This window comes from Mangifera indica, chromosome 5, assembly GCF_011075055.1.
Source record: "Mangifera indica cultivar Alphonso chromosome 5, CATAS_Mindica_2.1, whole genome shotgun sequence".
Classification (NCBI taxonomy): Eukaryota; Viridiplantae; Streptophyta; class Magnoliopsida; order Sapindales; family Anacardiaceae; genus Mangifera; species Mangifera indica.
Window position 1 is genome coordinate 15,303,025 of NC_058141.1, and position 22,722 is coordinate 15,325,746.

The window sequence follows — 22,722 nt, forward strand, 5'->3', positions numbered from 1 at the left end:
CAACATAAGTGCATATTAACCATAACTACTTAAGGTAAGTTGTTTATTCAATGATATTGGAGAAGTTGCAATAAACTCGTTAAAAACCCAAGTTTTCGTTCATGTCCAATATGGTGAAATCCCTTATTGCCATTAAATTTGCAAGCCCTATAATACAATACTTTAACACTTTCATTTGAAAATGATAACGCAACGGTTGATCGGATCACCTAGAATTATATGATTGATTGATTCTAGTTTTCATCTCAAGCTGACGACCAATTCCACTCTCTATTTCACTTCATCTGCCACGTCAAAGCTTGCATACACGGAATTTTCGTATTTTCCATTCCACCTGTAATTTGGTTTTTCATTCAATTATCATTAAAATCTGGTAAGTTTTAAGAAGTTAGACTTTGGGCAAAACCAACTAACCTGAGTTCATCCTTGTCTGGAATTTGAAGCTCTAAATCCTCTTCAAATGGCAAGAAAACCAGGTCTACCTTCCCATTATCAACTTGGTCCAGTGTTGGTGGATCCCACTGTAACAAGTACACCGCTTTATTCAAAACCAAAAGAAATGATAGGTAATCTCCCCCAGACAAATTGGAGTTAATAGATTTAGAATACACAAAACAAATACAGATACAGTACCTTCGGAGCATTATCCTTGTCAATTGTAAGAGCTCTAATACCCTGTTTATCAAAAACAGAATTCAATTCAGAGGTCGGATCGCCAATTTTTGTTTTTGCTTATTGTCTTTTTTTTTTTTGCCAGATTTATTTACCGATGTAGCTCAAACAAACACTTACCTCATAGACATCTCCAGATATAGTGGTTCGAAGTATGTTAATTGTCAGTCTAAATTCCTTCTTCAGACATTCCGCCAATGTTTGCTTCCTGCCTTCTCGCACCTGGACATGTTTGCAAAAAAAAAAAATTGAGGCTCAACATGTGTTTGAATACAAGAAGTGCTGGGAAGATAATTAAATGCACTTGGTTATGCATCTCATTCCATGTGAGACTAAACAACTCTATAGCTTCTCCCATAATCCAAAACCAAGTTAAAAAGAGATCATTTGAAGACTTTCAACAAAATCAAGTGCTTAAAATAAGTTGTGAACATGCTTCCCAAATAGCAAGCCCTGTGCAGCTGTGCCAGCTTCAGCTTAGCAAGCAAAGGAGACGGCTCAGATGGTTCTATAAACTAGTGTCCATTGAGGATTTACCATACATATTTAACATTCACCATTTCTTAATAAAGTACTCACCATAGACGCGAAGCCAGTATGACATCAATTATAGATCAATCACTATAAAAGGGCATTACCGATCTCAGTGTTATTGTCAATCCAGTTGGTGATGACCTCTTCAATCCCTTTAGCACTGGACTTATCCACCCATTTCCTTCTTTGCCTGCCTGTGCTTCCTGAAAAACACAGTATCATTAATATAATTTTGTGGGTCACGGAAGAATTACACGTAATATCATCATGGACTTTCTCAAAACACGAAGTTAAAATAGACAAGGAACTTACAAATGATTTTATAATCTCACTCACTGAATCCTTTGAGAAGCACTCATCAATTACCAACTTCCTGAAACGGAACCACAGCTTACATATGTTAATATGACATGGCTTATTGCTTAAAAGCTTATGCGGATAATGGAAAATCAACAATATTCTTCAGGCTAGTGCAGAACCACATATTGACATATGCCAAACAAATCATACAAACATTTGCATATAATGCCCTTTATGTCAACTGACTAGCAGTTGGACACTACCAAGCATGCAATCTAGCATGTTTGCACACATAGACACAGAGAAAGAGAGAATCCATGCTTTAATGGTTTCAATAAATTACTTGTTTAAAACGCTCCCTTCATCAAGTTGAACTTCCTCAGAGAACTCTTCAATGGCAGATTTGACAACATTCTCATCGCCTGTGTTTAAGCTTATCAAACGCTTCTCTAGCTCAGCCATTTTCTGACACATTCATCCACTTTGATGAGTAAATACTTCAAATATGAGCTGAATGAACAGTATTCAAATGAATACAAATTCAACATGTATCTGTCTAGGGAATGAACCAGCATTTCTCTTATTTTATGATTACCAAATAAAAGTATGGGAGAAAGCCCAAACTGTGAGCTATTCACAAGAAATAGTTTCTAGATAGAATTATTTCAAATAGTTCAACTCACCTCAGAAGGCACAAAATGGGTTGCTAGTCCAGCTGCTACCAATTCCTTACCATTTAGCCGAGCCCCAGTTAAGGCCAAGAATTCCCCTGCATTGCACCCCCGAGATATGATTATGAGAAACAAGGCAGAAAGACTTTTTGTTAATCATATATATGCCTTTCCCTATCATATAGATATTTAAAAGGTTTTCATCTTTTCTCAGGTTAAAAAGAGAACAATCATCCTCATTGATTGTACAAATATGTCAATCTACTTTTGCTACTGTACAGTTACCTAAACGCCCAGGAAGACGAGAATGTATGAATGAGAAACCACAATCAGTATGAAACCCAATACTTGCTTCTGGTGTGGAAAACACCTATGTCAAAACATTCAAGGTAATCACCAATTTAGTGAGGCAACAAGGTATTCCAAAATTAACCCAATATAATTATAAACAGGTTTCTGCATGCAAATATTCAATAAGCATTAAATACCCACAGTTTTTTCAGTGACAACTGAGAATTTCATTGGAATCATTAAAGAAGCACCTCCACCCATTGAAATTCCATGAACAAGAGACACCTGTTGCCATCAAAGGTTAAGATCATATCACAATTTAATCTTAGCATAATCTAAGGCGACATATGATTTTCCAAGGTTTTGGTCTAACCAGTACCTGGGTTTTCTTATAGGAATGAATGTGATGACAAAGCCAATACATCCTATAGACCACTTCTAGGCAGGAATCCTCTGCCCAAAAAGTAATTCATCAATCATTTCGCTCAATATGTAAGCAATGGACATATCACAATTTTTAAAAAAAAGCATCATCTCAAAATGTTTATTTACTTGATGTCCTGCCATCATAGAACATTTTCAAATCCCCACCAGCAGAAAAAGCTCGGCCGGCTCCCTGCACAAACATTTTAAGCTTCTAATAAATTAATCAAACGCTAGATAATGAACAAAAAAGGAAGATCCTGAACTGACCTTGATTAAGATAAGCTTTGCGTTGTCATCTTCTTCCCATTTCTCCAAGTATTTTGCCAGTAGAGACACCTGCATCCAGTGAAGAAAGCACTCAATTAACAAATGATTTGGAAATTTAAAACATAATGAAGTGAAGAGGATTGAATTTGTTGAACATGCCACTGGTGATGAAATGACATTCAATTGACGAGGTCGGTTCAGGGTAATCAGCCTGACGTTCTGTATTTCTTCTCCAAGAACAACCTAAAGAGTAATTAAAAGACAATCCTTTTAGATTTAGCAAACAGGAGGCATTAATAATTCGCTTAAAAGCAAAATATAAGACTAAGAACAAGGGTACAAGAGATAGAGATTACGGGCTCATCTTGGTTAACAACTTCTCGGGCCATTTAATTGATTGATAAGCTGAACAATTCTCTGCAGAAAGATAGAGTGCAAGAACCTTGCAGAATTTAGATGGAAAAGAAATAGAGAGAACTTAAATAAGAAAAGGAAGTTGAGTGGAGTGGTGGTTGTGTTAACGAGGTTGATAAGGGCGGGGATTTGTGTTCCATTTCTCTGGCTACCTACCACCCGCCTCCATCCATAATAGAATTAAAAATATATATAAATGAGTAGGTAATTTTTGCAGCGACTTGTGACCAACTACCAGTTGACTACTTCTCTGTGTTTTTGGAAACCAACCCAGGTCTCAGTTACGCACGTGTAAGTTAGGCTTGGTGGTAGTTGGAAATTGTGGGGAAGCAATATCATCAAACCTAATTTAATCTCTACTGAAACATGAACTAACCGATTCCTGTCCTGTGAAGTGGAGCGCAATTGAATTGACCCAAACAAACAAGATTGATTACTTATACATCATAAGTATAAAACAACTGCTCATGGATCATCATAATTTGTGGATATAGAAAGTTAGAGCTCGCTTTAAGAATATATAATTCAATTGATGTTTTCAGATGCATGAACAAGTTGGGCCTGGTTGCCTTGAGCTTCCTCCCTGGAGGCCTAACCTTCCTGAACATCAGGGGAAATTTAATTTTGGAGTTGAGTTATGAAACTGCTTGGTGTTCTTCCTCTTGCAAAGCTTAGCTGGAATGGTGGCTGTCTTGATGATTTGTATGCAAGAATGCCATCTCAGTATACTATACATTTGTTCAACAGCACCTTTGAGATAGAGTGTGTCTACTGATAACCAGTTTGGCTCTGATGCGGAAGCCTGATCACATAAGTCTGTATCTTGGTTGGATTCTTCTCAAATATCTCCAGTCGAAGACCCACCTATTACATAGAATCTGCGCTCAGAATAAGAAAACACAGCAATTGGACGCCATAAAGACTCTTTAAAGTAAAATTCTCATAATGCTAGAAAAGAAATGATGATTTACAGCTCTCCGATTGCGAAAATTCAATTAGTTTATCTTTTTACTTATTTGAAGTAATGATTCCACGCTCAGTGCAGAGAGCCAAATTAGCACAATGAAGAAATGCAAAACTCACGTTACAGAAACAATATTAACAACACACAGAATTACAGTCATTGAAGCACATTAAGTATGATGCACAACCCAAGTGACAAGGCCACCACGTGAAAAAACAATAGGGAAAAGGGTTATTTCCCATCCAAATTTTTGTCTAATCTCAAAATTATATTTACGACAGATAAAAAATTTAAATACCTATTTATAGATTAATTATTGTCTAAATTTTCAGTTAGAGACAGGATAAAATTATTATTTTATCTATAAACTCTAAAACTTTGAAATTTATATTATTCCCCTATATATTTTAAAAACTAACACTTTAACCTAATTCTCAAAGTTTGAAAAGTTTAAATTTCATCCCTTAGGTTTGTTTCCTTCTCTGGCCACCATCATTCTTATCGACGATTGGTGCTTTCTACCCATCTTCTAGATTTCGCTACGAAGGGTAGTCGTCCAGACGTGACGACGAAACATCATTCTTCATCTAGTCTTTCTGATCTAGATGATGTTTTGTCGCCCAGATCTAGACCATGAAGGGTTGTCTTTAATTAGAGAAGACCTTTGTTTCTTCTTGATCGCCAACGGGTTCGCTAAGCCACTAGAGATTAAACTTGGAAATGGGGAAAAATCAATTTTTTAAAATTTAATCATAGGGGTAAATGAAAGTTTTTTAAATTGATGATAAATTTAAATTTTTTTTAAGTTTTAAGGTTTATAAATAAAATAATAATTTTATCACTATTTCTAATTAAAATTTTGAATGACAATTAATTTATAAATGAATATCTGAAATTTTTACCTGTTAAAGATATAATTTTAAATCCTGACTAAAACTTGAACGGGGAATTGTTCTTTTCCCAAAACAATAACATGAATCCATCAGATGACGTACGCCGCCGACTTCATGCAACAAATATCTAGTATTCAACCCCAACAACTTGTTTCAATTAAGTCAGATTTTTTCTTTCTTTGTTCAACAAAAGTGACATCGTTTCGCATGGAAATTTTCTCATGCCACATCTTGCTTTGACTGCCCCATTTTTGTTCAAGACAGTGATGGCAAACACATTTTTTATTGTATCCTGTGACTCGCTTTAGCTTACTGATATATGCCTCAAGGCAAGCTTAGGTGATCAGTAACACAAATTAGAAACATTCGATCCAAGAGAAGAAGTTAGAAGTGAAAAAATTGTGTCATCGTAAAAACTGAAATATCCTTATTTAAGATTATTCAGTCTAATTTATGTTTTTCTATTGGAACTAGATTAATTCTTAACTTCTCTGATTAATTTCCTCAGCATATTTCTCTATTCTCTCATATTTTCTATTACCATTGTGTTCAGATATGGAAATCCACAACCCAACTCATGCTCTTGAAATTTCCTAACTTCTGAAGAAACAATCTAAGGCACCCACCATCGGTATCATCTGACACCCTCTTACTGGATCAGCTCCTAGGACCAATATAATTAGACGTTGGTTTTTGTTTCAAGGTTTAAATGGTTTTTTAAGTTTTTGGAAAATACCTTAGAACCAAGGTCTGAGGTTCATGTTCTAATTTTCCAAATTATCAATAATAATTATTATTGGGTGTTTATTGCTTTAGTACACCCATTTGATTATTCTTATTAATTTGGAAAATAATTATATTTTTTAAATAATTATTATTGGAGTTTATAAAGAAATTTAATCTCTAATTAATAAAATCGATGATCGGGCTGTGGATGGGTTACCTAATTTTTGCAGACAAGGATGGGGATTAACATCTAAATCTGGGTGAACTTTTATACTTTTTTTTATTTTTAAAGATGGGGAAATGCTGTCTTCTTCCTAGTTTTGGAAGGCCCAATGAGGGGGGTTTTACCCATAACCCTGGAAATTAACGTCGGAAGGGTGGAGTAAAAAAATTATTATAATTTTTGAGAAAGAAAGTTAATGACATTGTTGCTCTTTGAATACATTAGTAATTAAATATAGAAGCATTATTCAACTGCAGCTTGGTCGAAACCAAAATTTAAGTCAAATTGATTTTTTTTAGTGGGATCACCAGTCCCCACTAACCTCACGGATCTCCATAGACGAAGCCCTATCCTAGAGTATTAGTTTGAGGACTATGATTTTCTCAGGATCTCTGTAGATTTGCTTAGCACACTGGTGAGGCTCTTTGAACTTAAAACACTGTTAATGACAAACTGCCGTTCTTTTTATGTGGATTACATGCGGGTGATGTACTGTGTTCAATTCTAAGGGATAAATAAACGGGGAGGGGCCTGTATAGTTGTAATTTCTTTTCATGCTTAATGTCAGTATCTAACTCTACAAATACATTCATTGATGTTGCTAATTTTCAAGTCTGTTAAACTGAAACAAAAGTGTGTACAAGTTTGTCCTCTATATGTTAGGGGTTTCATTTCTTCATCCACAACAGTTTAAGGGTAATTTAATCAGAGTTGGACTCGCAATGGATAACTGAAAATAATGATATAGCTGAGGTTGTTAATTGCTTAGGAATGTTACTTATTTGAAGCTGATGTATCTGATATATGGTTGTTGGGACGAGTCTCACAGCTTACTTTATGTATGCAACTTTCATAAATCTCTGGCAATTGGGTCCTTAGGGATGAATTGGTTAGCTGCTCTGTGCATGTGCTGAATACTTCCCTGAATGTCTTCTATGAGGTATCTAGCTTGCACACACCATATGCTCCTTGGGGATGATTTAGTTAGGTGCTCTGTGCATATACTGGAGACTCCCTGAGTATCTTCTATAGGTATCCAGTTTAAACATGTATTTAACATTTTCTCTGTTTTTTTTTAAACTGCAAAAGCGATAGGATTTTGTTTTACATTATCCTTATGCTCTTTCAAGTTAATGGGAAAAGAGATTTTGTTTTCTGTTTCTGGCACAATTGACATTTTCCTTCAATCAACAGTTTTGGAATTGCTTTTTATTTTTTTTTTCAATAAAAATTTGCTTGCTCTTAGATCTTTTCATTTTTCAGCTTATCAGAAGCTTGTTGGTACTTATCACCCAATGGGTACCAGTTCCTTACGTTTCCCTACTTTGTCCCTATTTCTTCCTTGTTATAACCCCAGTAGTCTCAGTTTGCTGAGACTGTTTTGCTAGTTGCATAGTATTTATAAATCTAAGACCCATCTAATTAATGTCGCATTTGTTGTGACCTGAAGTCTCACATCGCTCCCGTGCAGTCTACTGAGCTTGTATATAAACAGGGGCCAGAAGCCCTTAACTCAATTGACGCGTTTTCATAAGAGAAACAAAACCGTGCGGGCCTGAAGCCCAAAGCGGACAATATCGATTCGGCTGTTTATAACACGTTATCAGCACGATTCGCGATGGAGGGGTGTGTTGTGACCTGAAGTCCCACATCGCTCCCGTGCAGTCTACTGAGCTTGTATATAAACAGGGGTCAGAAGCCCTTAATTCAATTGACGCGTTTTCATAAGAGAAACAAAACCGTGCGGGCCTGAAGCCCAAAGCGGACAATATCGATTGGGCTGTTTATAACAGCATTGTCGCTTATTGGGAATTATTTTAATCTCTATGCTGAGAACCTGCAGCAGAATAGAAAGTCAAGGAAATCGGCAACACATATAAGTATAAAGTTCAAACATGTGGTTAACTTAGATTTTACATTTCTGTCAAGCCAGGGTTTATGATCTGAAGTATATCAACTTTTCAAGTGATGAAGATATTCTGCACCGCAGGTCATGTCAGATGGTGAAAAACGATCCTTTTATGGCTGGTATGGAGAGCTGGACTTAAAGGTGCTTGTTTGGGCAGGGGGTAAATTAAGTACTGCTGATTCTTGATAAGACAATCTATTTCAAAATACTTATTTGGAGACTCCCAACACCTGCTTCTCATGGTTAGAATTTACTTGACTATGCCAGGATTTCAACCAATCCTGAGGTTGAGGTAACATGCCTTGCGAGTTGTGGGACTTGTGATGGTTCAGGTGTGACACCAGAGACAAACAACGACTCCTTTAGGCGTATCCTAGCAGGCAATAATGACCTGTGTTTCATGTAAAGGGACGGAGGAAGTGTTTACAGAAAGCATCACTTGTGGGGATGGACGTGTGAGAAGAAAAAGAAGGGATCAGTCTGAGTGTTCTAGCGGGTGTTGAACTAGTCACCAGTTAAGGCTCTGCAGCAAAGGGAATGCTGGATCTCCTGGTGACCTCAGTGTTGTTATTGTCGTTATCCTAGACCCAAAACTAAAACGCGACGGCACCAACATTTTGTACACCTGCAAAATTTCCAACATGGGTGCAATTATGAAGACTACAGCTAAGGTCCCGACAGTGGGTGACTGGGCTGATTTAAAAATCCAGCTCTAAAGCAGTTGAACACAACACTTGTAATGGCAAGGAAAGGGGTTCCTATACTATAGAAAAGCAACATGAGAGGACTTGCAAATTGAAATTCCAGAAAGTTGAGCAGTGAAGAGATGAAGCATACTGAGGAGCTTGAATGCTAAGAAAGAGATAGAGGAGCAGGAGATAGTTGGGATAATTTTTTGGGGATACATTATTCTTCCTCTCATCTTAATGTTCTCAAATTTTGTTTCACCAATTTTTTTATATTTGGTGTTAAGAGTCCTATCAATCTGTTAACGAAAACTGGTGCTCAATATTCTTCTCAGTTTTCTGTCAATCCTAGGCCTGGAATACCAATTACAAGTTGAATCAGTTTTAGGTTGAATGCAAAAAAACTTGAATCAATAACCCAGGAGCAGTGTTCTAACCATAAAGATCTTTATAAAAAATAAAAACAAGGGGAGGAAGGAGAAGACGATAATATTATAATAATAAATGGAAAAGAACTAAGGATTTGCACCAACAGTTGACTCGTTACTATTATATACGAAGAAATCTGGTGATGCACCTAACAGTTGAACAAATCCCGTTTTATCTTCATATTTAACACATAAGCATTCAGAACCAGCCAGAATACCAGTCTAGTATATGTTAATGATAATACTACATCGGAAGCATAATAGTAGGGCCCTGGAATAAGCAGAGGATGATTTATATAGGTATCTTACAATACTTGAAATCGTCTTGTTTATCAATATACAAATCGGAAGGTCAATGACCACAATTCTTGCATTTTTTAGGTTTAATTCTGAGATTTCTATTGATGACGCCTATTGCACTTCCATACAACATTTGTCACATGGAAACTATGAAAAAGCTATAAGAATGTGTAAAATGCAATGATATAGGGTTCATAAATAAGATATCGCCCTGTTGCTGTAAATGTATATACGGAAAAACCAGGATAAAAGAAAAAACAATTAAGTAGATTGTTCTATAATGCCTCTATTTTGAACAGAAAAAAAAAAGGTCCCTCCTGAAACACCCTGTTTACAGTTACTCTTCTACCTCTTGGATTTGCAACCGGATGCTACACGTTGGTACAGTTCATCGGTGCATACCCCAGCCTAGATCTCTTTGTATCATACAAGACATGGAAATTCTGCTGTTGATAGTTCCCTATTATTGAATGAGCTGATTGAGGAGTCCCCAAAATTGCTAAGCAAACAACATCTTCCGGGTCAAGCCTGATAAAGTAATTCTCAACTGGGAAGTTCCACATACCACCATCTGCAAACAGAATCCCGAATTCTGGAAGTTCCACCTTCTCAACTCCAGTCACATTGTAACAAGGCTCTAAAACTGGAAAAACCTTCACTAAAGAATACCCTTTCACCTTCTTCATAAATGCATCCTTGATTATGTCATAAGCTGGCTGTGCAAAATAACTTATTGTAGTACCAGAATCGATTATTGTACCTCCAGCACCATCTGATGACAAATGCCATGTTTCTTCTGGTATAGTCAACACCTCCCCTCCAACCATGATTGATTTAATTTGAACATAATAGAATGTATCTACTGGATTCTCTTCTCCGGCCACCAATGTTGTGAAATTCAAATTGGGGTTACTCAAGAGGTCTTCGTCCTCACCTAATATCAACTTGCTGCTAACATTGGTGTCACTATTTCTATCCACAAGGCAATACGAAAAGGAATGACCATAAAGAGATTGAAGCTGAGAGGAAAAGGAGAGAGGACCTCTGCCAAGGCCTAACAGCCCTGCAGCCCCCTGAAATAGGCCTCTATTCCAATGACCACACCCAAACATCACATTCTCCACCCGCCTAAATTCTGATTTCCCGGTAGGCGATGTGAGATTGACTGTGAATGTTTCCAATGCAAAATCACCAGTAGTATTAGATTTATCTCCATACCAATAATAATAAGGGCAACTTTGATTCTCAGCTTTACAAGGCTGGGGAGGATCAGGGGATGAAACCAAATGACATCTAGGATCATGGCAACTTATATTCCTAAAAGATGTTGAATCTTTAGGATCATAATAAGGCCCATTTTGCTCAAAACAATCATAACAAGGCACACATTGAATCCAATTAAGGTCACTACCAGTATCAAGAATCAAAGAAAAGTGCTTTGGAGGGGTACCAATAAACACATCCATAAAGTACTCTCCCGAGCCAAGACTCACCCCAGACTCCAAAGTTGCCACCAGCTGCCCAGAGACCCCACTCACATAAGATTCTTGTGAAGCTGGCGGTCCAACCACCGGCTTAATAATTTTCTTCTTCGACTTCTCACTATCTTTCTTTAGCCGTGATATGGTGTTCTGGTTCTTCTTCTCAATGATCCTCGTATGAAGCGTCTGAATTCTTGTCAAGTCACTCGTTATGGACTCAACCATAGATTGTTTTGGCTCGGATGTTGACCGGCGCTTTAGATGAAGCTTCACCTTTTGTTTACTCGGTTTCATTGATAAGAAATCATCTCCATCATCTACTTCGAGAATATCAACTTCTTTGTCTTGTTTCAGATTATCTAACTTTGTGAAGCTACAACCAGAATCTGCTGAAGGGGAAACTGCATTGAAGCTCATGTGGTCGGGCAATTTGATGCCGGCGATAGAGGAGAAATTGGAATTCACATTCTTGTCATGGTCATGGGCTCTGGCGATAGCATCAATTGCATCACAAGAGATTGAGAGAACAAACAGAACTAAAAAAACCTTGAACAACATAGCAAAGAATTCTCCTTGTTTGATTTCTGTGAAAATCGTACATGAAATAGAGGCACCCCGAAACAGAACAGTAAATAAACTTTTTTTCTCTCAGAAACTGAAGGGAAAACAAATGAAAACAAAACCAGTTTTGCTTTTTCAAGCCAGGAAAATCAAATAAACCCAGAAACAAAAGTTTCCAAATGAAAGCTTGTCATTATGTAAGTTGAGAGATAAGAAAGTATTTATGGGAGAATGCTAAAAACATGTAATGAAGAAACAAAACTCTGGGTTACGACACGTGTATCTTCCTCTCTTCTTGTTGAAATGGATGTTACGGACTTTGGATCAAGAAACGAAAAAGTCCCAATTCAAAACGCGTTTTCATACAAGAAGGAAGAAAGAAAGAAATTTAGTAGTGAGAGATAGAGATAATAAAGTAGAATTAAATGTGAAGGTTCGATGAGAGAAAAGTTGACCTGTTTTAAGGCGTTGGTAATCAGATTTTTGCCTAGTCTTGCTCATGTTGCCCGGGTTCATCCTCTCTGTTTCCTGTTCATTTGATTTTCCCTTCATTAAATGCTTATTAAACTTCAGGAGCTCATCCAACCACTACGAGTCACTCAGTCTGTATCTCTTGGCTTTTGCTTGGTAAACCAATCTCTTTACTTTGGTCTTCGTTTTGCGTCATCACGTTAATTTTACCATTTCAGACTGACCAATGGAAACTTGTGGAAGACAGACACACACCCCCTTTTACAAGGTACAAGAAGACAAATTCCAGAGCTCACAGTTTTCTTCTATTATGGTCATTAATATCAGAAATATGTTAGGCAAATTTTATGATATTAAATTTAGAAACTTATTTAATTTTTCAAATCCCCAAATAAAGCTAAGCTGATGTTGTTTTGTGAAAATCAATATGCATTTATTCCTATAAAATTTAGATAGTGGATGGATCAACTGATTTTGTCATATTCAAGAAATTTTATTATATTAAAATGTTGAATACTTTTATCTCATTGGGTCAATTTTCATTCTTTCAAAGCTCTATTTTCCAGTCAAATTTTGTATTATCACGCAAAAAAGGAAGGAAAAAAAAATCATGACACGAAAATACGTTCAATAATTTCAATACGAGAACAGTGGAATCTTTATGCCGTATATCGTCCAAACTCCAAACTCTGAAACGCTAATTGCTTCACTGATTTTGTTTGACCAGTAATTTGTAGAATTAGCAGATGGGAGGTTGAAATGTGGATTTAACATTTGGGCGGTGCAATTTTTTATATTATAAATATAAGGATAATGGGAGTTTAGGTAAAGCTTGATGGTCCACTTTGAAATGTAACACCACAATAAATTTTTAAACACCCAATAGTAGAATAATATTAACAATTTATTATTATTATTATATTTTTTAAAGTTTTTTTTATAGTCAAAAATCTAAAATATAATTATTGTATTAATCAAAATTTTATAAATATAATAAAAATAATGTTAAAAGATTTTTAAACGTAGCAGCATCCGTTAAGAATAACGAAAACCGGGGAGCAAATGTCTGCCACTAAATCCTCCCTTGGTCTCTCCAGTACTCAGAAGCTCGAAGTCCCATGTTTATGGAAATATATGATATGATATGAGCACATAAAATTAATTATAAATTATAAAAAAATTGGAAAACGTGGAACATACATGCCGTTGCCGCCATGAACGGCCTTTTTTTTAATTATTATAAGAACAAATTCAAAGTCACTCGAGTGCTGCTGGTGGTGGGTTTTTGTTTTAGACTTCGAAGAATTGTACTGCCTTTTGAATGAGAATCAAAGGCAGTTTTGAATGTTGAAATTCTTGCATTTTTAATATTTTATTCACGCTTGATGTTGAATTAAATCGTGCTTACTCAGCTTCAATGTGACTGTGACTTTGAATTTTGGGAGCCTTCATTATGCTCGTAATAAGGCCAAAAGACTTATTCACACTCCAAGTTCGCTCCTTTTATCAAATTTTTATTTTTTAATTTGTATAAATGGATAAAATTAATAAAATTTTTATTTTATTTTTTCTCATAAATATAAAAAATTAACAATTTTTTTAAAATTAAATTTTAAAAAATAATATTTTTTCCTTTTAAGGTTTAGCCGTCAAAGCCCCATATCGAAGATGAATATATGCTGAAGGACAAGGCAATCTCTCATTGTGACAGTGATTATATCTCACACTAGCAGAACTGATGTTCTTGGTCTATAATGCTGTTCTGGTTTGTTGTAGGAGTTGCCAGTTGCCTTTGTCTCATTCAAATCCCAGTGGGGCTTGCTTATGCAGTCTCTTCTCAAGTGAGCTGAAATTACATGATTTTTGTCTCTGTTTAACTTCAATTTCCTCAAAACAAACTGATCTTGCACAATAAATTCTTAGCAGATGGGCTGTCAGACTTGTTTATAAAAATAACATTGGCTGATATGAACTTACCCCATGTCACATAATTCCCACCAACAAGCTCTTGTGTGACTCTGAACATAGTTTGTTTGTAGGCATGATTTGTTTGATAGTTGATATGCATAATCAAGCCTACCATATTTATAGTTTCAAGCTAATATACACGCCGTATATTACCCTAAAATTATTTTTCTTCAATTAACAAATAATTTCAATGCAAAAACAAAATTTCAAAATTTAAATCAAAATTCAAAGTACAAACCCTACTCCAAAACATCACAATAAATTTTAAAATAAACAATTAAAGCATTTCATTATAACCTTTTAAACTCATTTTAAGCAAAATTTCGAAAAGAGATTGAATAAATTTTGGTCAAAAATAACCACAGAGAGATGAGTTTTTTGTGGGTTGATGAAATTCGAATATGATTAACAGTGATCTGACCTTTTTTATATATTGATTATTTGACAAATTTCATTTTATCGATCAGGGAATCCCTTCAATCCTTCAAGCGTTGATGATTAATATTGTACGGTACGGATCCTTTAAATTGTTTTATCTAATTAATTACCCTGAAATAATTAGGATATTTGAGGTAAATTAATTAATGTTTTAGGCTATGCTTATTACTGATTTGATGGACTTAATTTAAACAGGCCCAACCATTGTTCTCATATCAACAGCCCTAGCCCAGTGGCAATCTCTCCTCTGCTTCTTTTTGAATGAGGAAACCCAAGAACTGTCACACTCTGCTCAAAAACTTTCGCACTAATTTCGGCTCTCTCCAAAGCCCTACTCACAAGAAGGTTTACTTTTGTATTTCTCCCTGTAACATCTATTTATAGTGATAATGATGATGTAGTTGTTGATTATTAATACGTTTCGGTAATTTCATGTACAGATGGATCCCTCGGAGCGTTACTGTTTCAATCCAAAGTTGCGGTGGAATCCTCAAGTGGAAGACTACTTCATCAAGGCATATGGAGCTCAACATTTCTCTCGCATCTCTGAAGCCTTAACGTAAGCTACTTGTTTTCAAAATCTCAGTGCTTCTTTTGGTGTACTGGAAACTTTTGTTGCTTTGCTAAACTATTATTCAATACTTGCATTTAATTCTTCTTTGATTGAATCTTGGTTTTGGAATTTCTGGTAATAGTTAAATTGTTCGTTTCCAAGTGAAGACAACGAAGATTAAATGAGAAATGAATAAAGCATTTGAACATGTTATTGACGTCCCTGAAAGTGGTTTTTAATGGTTAAAAGTGCTTTTATATACATGTATTGAGAAAACATAGCTGAAACTAACAAAAATATATTTAGGATACTGTTGTGCTTGGAGAAGCTCATGGTAGCTGCTTTTGTTGATACAGAACTTTCAGGAAAGGCTTTTACTCAAAACACATACATCAGGAGTTAAAATAACATTGTTTTTTTGTTGTTGTTTATTCTCATTTATTCTTTTGCCTTTGTGTTATAATTAGGCGTCCATCTTGTTACTCTTGTATTCGTGTGAACACACTCAAGTCAACAAGTGATGCTGTCATTGAGAAGCTACTGACAATCATGCAGGATTCAGGGTTTAAAAAGGCTTCTGATTGCGTAGATTCACACAAAAGCGATGCCACTGTTGATTCTGATATTGCCCAGAAGCTTAAACACTCTGGGAAAGAAAGTAATATAAATCAGAATTCTGATGCTCATGGCAACGTGTTACTGGGACAAAATGAAGATATGGTGAGGGCCATAAAGGAAAGCTTACAGGGTAGAACCATCTCTAAGTGTCTGGTTCCTGGGTTAGAATATGTTGTATTTGTTAAAGGTTCAGGACCACATACTATTGATTATGGTTATGCACCTGGAAAACCTCCAAAGGAGGTGATTGTAAGTAGGAAGTGTGCAGAAGCAGTTCTTCGAGGAGCTCAGGTTTGGAGACTTTCTATTTTTTTGCTTTTTTGTCCTTTCCCTTTCATTTTATGCTAACAAGGGCTATTTGTGTTTTTGATTTTGGGGATTAGCAGGGTTATAGGAGATGCATAATAATATGTAATTCTTAAGTGTGAAAGAGTGGATGTATCTAAGGGCTATTGTTAATATGCTATAGGTGTACATCATTCATTTTGTTGACTGTGAATTTAGTCTTGACTAGAAAATAATTCTAATATATGCAAGTTAATTTGCTTGTAGATATACGTTCCTGGTGTGATGGCTTGCAGCGCTCATGTCGAGAAAGGAGATGTAGTTGCAGTTTCAGTTGCCGTTGAGCAACCTGGGGCCGATGGTGGATGGGGTCTTGGCATTACACGCGGGACCATTATTCATGGATTAGAAACAGGCAAGAAAATTATTTGTTGCTCAAAGTTGACTTCTTTGCCCATTGTGTTATTTGGTCTCTAATTACTGGGAAATAAAGAATTTATTAGGAAATCAATGGAAAATTAAAAAAATGGCTAATCTTTTGCTGAATTGGCATATAATTAATAATTAGACAGCCTTTATTCTTTTAAATAGTATTGATAGATAAGAAATAGCTTTGATTTTTGTTACGAGGTGCATAATTGTTGCTTAAACTTGTCAGTCAAACGGTACTCTCTTAAACTGGAACACTAAATTTTATGTTTTTTTTTGCTTTTTGTGTCTTTTGCTTCTCATATAACCTTGTGAGTTGTGAAAATTTCTCCAATATTAAGAGTTTGACAACTTCTTGTTATGACTTTGTAGATCCCTATTATTCTGAGCGTTGTGGCTTGTATATTGGCCAAGGAACAACTATGATGTCAAGGGCTGGGATCTTCCGTGTTACAGAAGGAATCGCTGTTGACATGAATAATCAAATATTTAAACTGCCTTCATTTCATGGTATATAACCAAACAGTATATATGTTATTTCACACATTGAGTTTATAATATGACAGAGACAGTTCAGCGGTAGCCTTTATAGAGAAGAATGGTGTTATGTTTATATGCTGTCAATAATTCTCAACACATCTAAATGATGTTGTCATATGTGCATTTTGTTAGCAAAATATATCATTTGTATTCCTGATGATCATATGTAGTTTTCTGGTTTCTCCTTGTAAGTTATGTATCACTGTAATTCTAATTTGTCCTATATTTTTATCTGTAATAGATACAAGCCATAATTTTCTTAGGTTATTTTTGGGCTTTGGAATTATGGAAATTGATTACTAATTTTTATGGTCTTATTGCTTGGATCAAAGAGTGAGGATCCATGATACACTATGTATGTGTGAATAAATATATTCTGAGCAGATTTTGAGTTAATAGCTGTGATTTGGCTAATTTTGATTGATTGAGGAGGTACTTTGGTTGGAATGTCCATCTACTGAGAAAGTGATTTGCTATATTACTGGATTTCATGCTTTAACTGCTGCATCTTTGATATGGCACATGCATATAAAACCTTTTTTGATGTTAAAATTATTTTATGTGGTATATATTTATGGTTTTTGGTATGCTTTTTTGAAGCTTGAGGAGCTCTTACCCTTTTTGTTTTGGTTCCCAGATGTGCTTGAGGGGGAAATATTTCTCCAAAACCTGCCAAGTATTGTCACTGCTCACGTCCTAGGTAGATCATGTCTTTATCTGAAGAGATAATTTTGGGTTGCTGTATATAGTCTCTTGATTAATGTTTTTGTCTGCAAAGATACTTTCCTTGAATGACATTTTGTTGTTTCTACTTTTCCATTTGCTTTAGATCCTCAAAAAGGTGAACGAATACTAGACATGTGTGCAGCACCTGGAGGAAAAACAACTGCGATTGCTATCCTTATGAGGGATGAAGGAGAGGTTGTTGCAGTTGATAGATCCCATAATAAGGTACTGTACTGATAAACTTTTGAAGTTAAAATGTGATGCACTACTTATAAGACTCCTGAATTATGTAAAAGGTGGCACAACCCTTTGTATCTTACGCAAAGAGTTTGTGATAAGCTTTTGATTTGTTATTGGGTATATGATGAAGCAGCTATTAGTTTTCCCATCAGAATTTTTGAGTATCTATAGTGGTTGTCTGTTGACTATATATGTTGCTACTGAAATTTGATCATAGAACAGAGAGTCCTCATGGATGATGGAAAGATAAGACCATCAATTCTATTACTGATTAATACAGAGCAAATTTTCCTTTAGAGGCTTAACTTTAAAGGCTGATTTCTTGTTTGCTCCTATTTCTGGGTACATTTAAGCTATTATAAAACTGAAGGCAGCCTGTGAGGCCTCAATATTAACAGTTCCTTCTTAACTCATTGCCAGGATGACTATTTGTTCTATTATAAAATTGGAAACTCTTAGTGACTATTTTCGCTTCTCATTTTAATTTTCTATCTTGAGAGTTGAGACATATATTTCCTTCTGTACAGGTGATGGATATTCAGAAATTGGCTGCTGAAATGGGCTTAAATTGTATAACTACTTACAAACTGGATGCACTAAAAGCTGTTAGCCGAAGAAATGAATCCAATGATACGTCCATGCAGTACTGCAGCAAGGATAATGTTTGTGAAACTATTCAAGGTTTTGATGACACAAGATTGCATGACGAGAGAGTATCATCTACTGCCACAGAAGGGTTGATTGCCGTTATGGCGGGCACAGAAAAGGGTAGGTAGATTGTGTTCATATTTTGATCATGCAAGTTCTAAAAGTGAAAGAGAGCATTAAATGTTGCATGACAAGTTGTGCTTTCTTTTGTATATGCCTTGTAAGAAACTAGTGTTTAGATTATTTTTTAATTGGCCCATCTAGTTAAATATTCTATATACGCCTTAGTGACTGGTACAAGCTGTAAATTAAAGCTTGTTCTGCTCAAGGTTGCATAATGTTAACATATTGATAGGATCCTATCCAGGAAAAAAAAAAAAGACGTGAAAGATTATGTTGTTGAGAAATATGCATAGCAGTTTTGAAATCTACATTGAATTGTGTTAGACCCTCAATTGTGAAGCTGTATCAGGAGAGGGCTGGTCATGGAATAGGAGATTACATAAAGTGAAGAGCGTGAGTGATTCTGCAATCATGGTAGAGGGCCATGTACCCAACTAGGATTGGGAGATGGGGAGAAAAACTGTTATGCATAAGGAATAAAATAGCCTAGAGGCTTTGGGCATGAGAGAGGGTTTTTGATAGGGAAGCTTTGGCTTCAGGGAGGTGGCTCTTCGAACGGCTGGCAATGCCCTTTTTGCTATATACTGTGTTAGTCCCTGTTCTGCTTTCTCTGATTATTGTTTGGCTTGTATTTCTCAATTTTTAATCAACATAATACAGGCTAAGCTGTCCTCTTCCCTGTTTGTTACTAGCTTTTCTTTGGATTGTTGTTATTTCTCTTGTTTTCTCTGGGTTTCTGATCTGGTTCCTGACAGATTGTTTCATTTTGTATTCAAGTGGTGATTGCAATTGTTTCCTCTTTCATACTTGCTTTGTGCATGACAAAGTGCGGCTTGCTTGATAATTACAAATTCATCTCTAATTTTCAATATTTTAGTTAGCAATGAAAAAGGAAATGAGAGAACTTACATTAGCAAAGCTGACATCAGGAAGAATAGGCAAAAAATGCGGAATGGGCCTGGAAGAAATCAGTCCCTTGGTGGTAGGGTTGAGTATTCAAAAGGATTTTTTCCTTACAGCTTTGATCGAGTTCTTCTTGATGCACCCTGCTCTGCCCTTGGTCTAAGACCTCGACTATTTGCTGGAGAGGTAGGAGTGCCTAGCTGATAGTTATTTTTACTAATTTCTTCCCTGTTTTATACCATTTGAAGAAGATGAAGAAGGTTGCGGAGTTTTTTTGTATTAGTGCCTTTGTTTGCTATTTAATTTTAAGGTATTGAAGTATGTGAAATTACTAATATGTAGGGGAAGTTGATTAAATGTTTTCTTTTCCAGGAAACAATAGTTTCATTAAGAAACCATGGAAAATATCAGAGGAGAATGTTTGACCAGGCTGTTCAATTAGTTCGTCCTGGTGGAGTTATTGTGTATTCAACGTTAGTACCTTGCATCATCTTTCTCATCAATTTTCATTACCATGTGTACCAACCATTAATTATATATAATGATAATGATTAATTTTATTTAAAATATTAAAGGGTATAAAGCCGGTTGGCTGGAATCCGGGAACCAGGATATTTGCCTGCTTGGTTAGAATTAATGATACTAGTATCAAAATGGTCTCCATGCATATTTATAACTTTCATTGAAAGTGTGAGTGGTGATTGACGGAGATCTGATGGAGAAAGTTCAGGTTCTCCATCAGATCTTGGAAGAATGTTGGATCAGTTTCTTTAAAGGAAAAATTGTGTGGCACATATATCGTGCAGAGAAGATTATTTTGATACCAAAATCATCATCAAAGTACACTGGCAAAATTTCTGGTCTCCAAATCCCGATAACAGCAACTATGGAGGTGATCTAGCATATAATTTTCTAAATAAATAATTTGTATGGGTTTTTCTTTTGCTAGATGTACAATTAACCCTGGTGAGAATGAAGCATTGGTGCGATATGCTTTGGATACATATAAATTCCTCTCATTAGCACCTCAGGTACATTACAAATAGCTTGTAAACCTGAATTTATTTTATTTTCAAAATTCTTTATTCTTATCAATGATGTTATTATGTTTATTAATATCTTTCAGCATCCTAGAATTGGAGGACCTGGCCTTATTGGTAGTTGTGAATTTCCTGACGGATATATTGAGTAAGTGCTTCTCCCTTTCTCATGCCATTGTTTATGCTCTGAAGTATTCATGTTTATGTCTGCAAATGTTCAAGCGGCTCAGTGTTGGTCATGTAGATCATGATAATGGAATACATCTATTTTGCCACATAATACAGTTTCACATCTTTGGTTGACACTGAGATTATGGGGAATTATTTAGGTTGTAAGCAGCATTCCTTTTATGAATTTTAGTACCCTTTTTTTTTTTCCCTATTTATAGGAATTCTAAAAGCAGCTTCATTTTGCTGTATATATGAATTCCCCAAAATGTTTGTCTTAATTTTCTTCCGAGTTTTAAATTATTTGCAGTGTTGAAGCATAAATTTTTCTCTTTGATATGATGTAAGGACAATATTTTATTGATTAGTTGTGTACCTGTAATCATTGTGGTTGTTTCCGGTGATGTGGTATATGTCTGTTATCATAATTGTCAGTAATTGGTTTTAACACTTGCTCCACAGGGAGTGGTTAAGACCTGGCGAGGAAGAACTTGTTCAGAGGTTTGATCCGTCATCTCCACTTGATACAATTGGATTTTTTATAGCCAAGTTTATTGTTGGCTCCAGGGATTCTTGATTCTGACGCTTTCCAGTTTGGTGAACCTAAAAGAATTAGTTAGTGGTTACTGAAGCAGCATCAAATTATTTGCTCAAAGAAGGATTTTTTACTGCCCTTTTTTTTGGTAGTGTATGAAGAGCTTTGTACACGATTATGGCCATAAGACTAAATGCTGCTTGTATTTGTTTCGTTACATTCTATTCCAAATGGGAAATTTTATCTGTAGGATGAAGTATATCAATGTAACAAATTGTTTGAATCTATTGCGTCTTTTGGCTAATTGAGTAGTTCTCCATTTTTGTGCACAAAACTATAAAGCTACAGCACTTGTGGCATTTTAAAAGAATTTGTGATGCGGCATTTTCTATTTAAAAAATCTTGGGGCATAATTTCAGTTGTGGAAAGTGGGCCTTGTTAGGTTTATTTGGTGGTGGAATGGGTCCAGGAATTGACCTTAAATTAGGAGCTAAAAAAGAAATGCAAGCAATTAGCTAAGTAAATAGTTGGACAAAGCTATGCTACATTATTGAGTCATATCATAGCCGAAAGTTTATACTATCATTTATGGAACTTCCAAAATCCTCTCTTACAAGTTAATCATCAACCTTATAACTGTTTTTGTTTTTGGTTACAAATACATTGATGATCGATCGGTCATTGTTAATATCTCCATCACGAGAAGGCTTCAGCACAACTTCTGTTTACAAAAGCCGTTTTAGAGAAGGCTTCAACATAACTGTGCTTTGCACTCTTAAATCTAATTTCCTTTATACTATAAACCATTTTGTTTTAGTCAATTTTTTCTCGAAAATTTCAGGATTTGAGATGGCAGTATAGGGATGCTGCGGCACAGAATTTTGGTCTCGTTATTATACTTTCTGTTTTCTTATACATAACAATTACATGGTTCACCATTTACAGTTCAATACCCCGAGGGAGTTGGTCAAGGCAGATGACACAGAGAGGGTATGCAAAAATAACTAGTTATTTTTTCAGTAGGTTTTTAGCACTGTATTTCCAGCAAGTTTGCTATAGGATCAATCACAACCAAGTTCGCTCCAGAGACAACCTTATTTCACTGCATCAGACTATCATATAGTATAAAAGATGAGCGCATTATAATAGCTCATGCAGCTGCCGCTTCCATATATCTGGCTTCAAGTGTCTTCTCGTATTCCTCAATGGACTTGAAGAGCTCAGAAAAATTGCCCTTCCCAAAGCCTCCACAGCCCCACTTCTGGTAACTCTTCTATCATCCCTGGGCATG

General features: G+C 35.7%; 3 protein-coding genes across 3 annotated transcripts; 1 reads left to right on the top strand and 2 right to left on the bottom strand.

The window, feature by feature from the left end:
• Window positions 1-111: 111 nt before the first annotated feature.
• LOC123217672 (3-hydroxyisobutyryl-CoA hydrolase-like protein 5) lies at window positions 112-3,748 on the bottom strand. The gene is made up of 15 exons (XM_044638766.1): window positions 3,518-3,748; window positions 3,321-3,404; window positions 3,162-3,230; window positions 3,021-3,084; window positions 2,848-2,921; window positions 2,670-2,753; window positions 2,463-2,547; window positions 2,190-2,275; window positions 1,850-1,971; window positions 1,519-1,579; window positions 1,311-1,409; window positions 793-894; window positions 634-675; window positions 415-521; window positions 112-334 (listed from the first exon to the last, which is right to left on the bottom strand). Exons 1-15 carry the CDS (start codon window positions 3,548-3,550, stop codon window positions 271-273), a joined length of 1,176 nt encoding a protein of 391 aa, XP_044494701.1. The 5' UTR covers window positions 3,551-3,748; the 3' UTR covers window positions 112-270.
• Window positions 3,749-9,873: 6,125 nt separating this feature from the next.
• Window positions 9,874-12,481, bottom strand: LOC123215877 (aspartyl protease family protein 2-like). Its single transcript, XM_044636147.1, has 2 exons — window positions 12,202-12,481; window positions 9,874-12,063 (listed from the first exon to the last, which is right to left on the bottom strand). Exon 2 carries the CDS (start codon window positions 11,741-11,743, stop codon window positions 10,076-10,078), a length of 1,668 nt encoding a protein of 555 aa, XP_044492082.1. The 5' UTR covers window positions 11,744-12,063; window positions 12,202-12,481; the 3' UTR covers window positions 9,874-10,075.
• A 2,354-nt stretch (window positions 12,482-14,835) lies between these two features.
• Window positions 14,836-21,718, top strand: LOC123217563 (rRNA (cytosine-C(5))-methyltransferase NOP2C). The gene is made up of 13 exons (XM_044638644.1): window positions 14,836-14,968; window positions 15,064-15,182; window positions 15,644-16,085; window positions 16,347-16,494; window positions 16,881-17,018; window positions 17,686-17,748; window positions 17,878-17,999; window positions 18,542-18,782; window positions 19,663-19,874; window positions 20,061-20,161; window positions 20,638-20,719; window positions 20,815-20,876; window positions 21,359-21,718. The coding sequence occupies exons 1-13, from the start codon at window positions 14,885-14,887 to the stop codon at window positions 21,471-21,473; spliced, it is 1,929 nt and encodes a 642-aa protein (XP_044494579.1). The 5' UTR covers window positions 14,836-14,884; the 3' UTR covers window positions 21,474-21,718.
• Window positions 21,719-22,722: the final 1,004 nt, after the last annotated feature.

Excerpts from the sequence above, each read along its gene's own strand:
- LOC123217672 (XM_044638766.1), bottom strand. The coding sequence starts at position 3,550 with ATGGCCCGAGAAGTTGTTAACCAAGATGAGCCC. Across the intron at positions 2,548-2,669 it reads CAGTTGTCACTGAAAAAACT|GTGTTTTCCACACCAGAAGC; the intron begins GTGGGTATTTAA and ends GTTTTGACATAG. Across the intron at positions 2,276-2,462 it reads TCGTCTTCCTGGGCGTTTAG|GGGAATTCTTGGCCTTAACT; the intron begins GTAACTGTACAG and ends GGTGCAATGCAG.
- LOC123215877 (XM_044636147.1), bottom strand. The coding sequence starts at position 11,743 with ATGTTGTTCAAGGTTTTTTTAGTTCTGTTTGTTCTCTCAATCTCTTGT.
- LOC123217563 (XM_044638644.1), top strand. The coding sequence starts at position 14,885 with ATGAGGAAACCCAAGAACTGTCACACTCTGCTCAAAAACTTTCGCACT. Across the intron at positions 16,495-16,880 it reads TATTCATGGATTAGAAACAG|ATCCCTATTATTCTGAGCGT; the intron begins GCAAGAAAATTA and ends ATGACTTTGTAG. Across the intron at positions 20,720-20,814 it reads TCCTCTCATTAGCACCTCAG|CATCCTAGAATTGGAGGACC; the intron begins GTACATTACAAA and ends AATATCTTTCAG.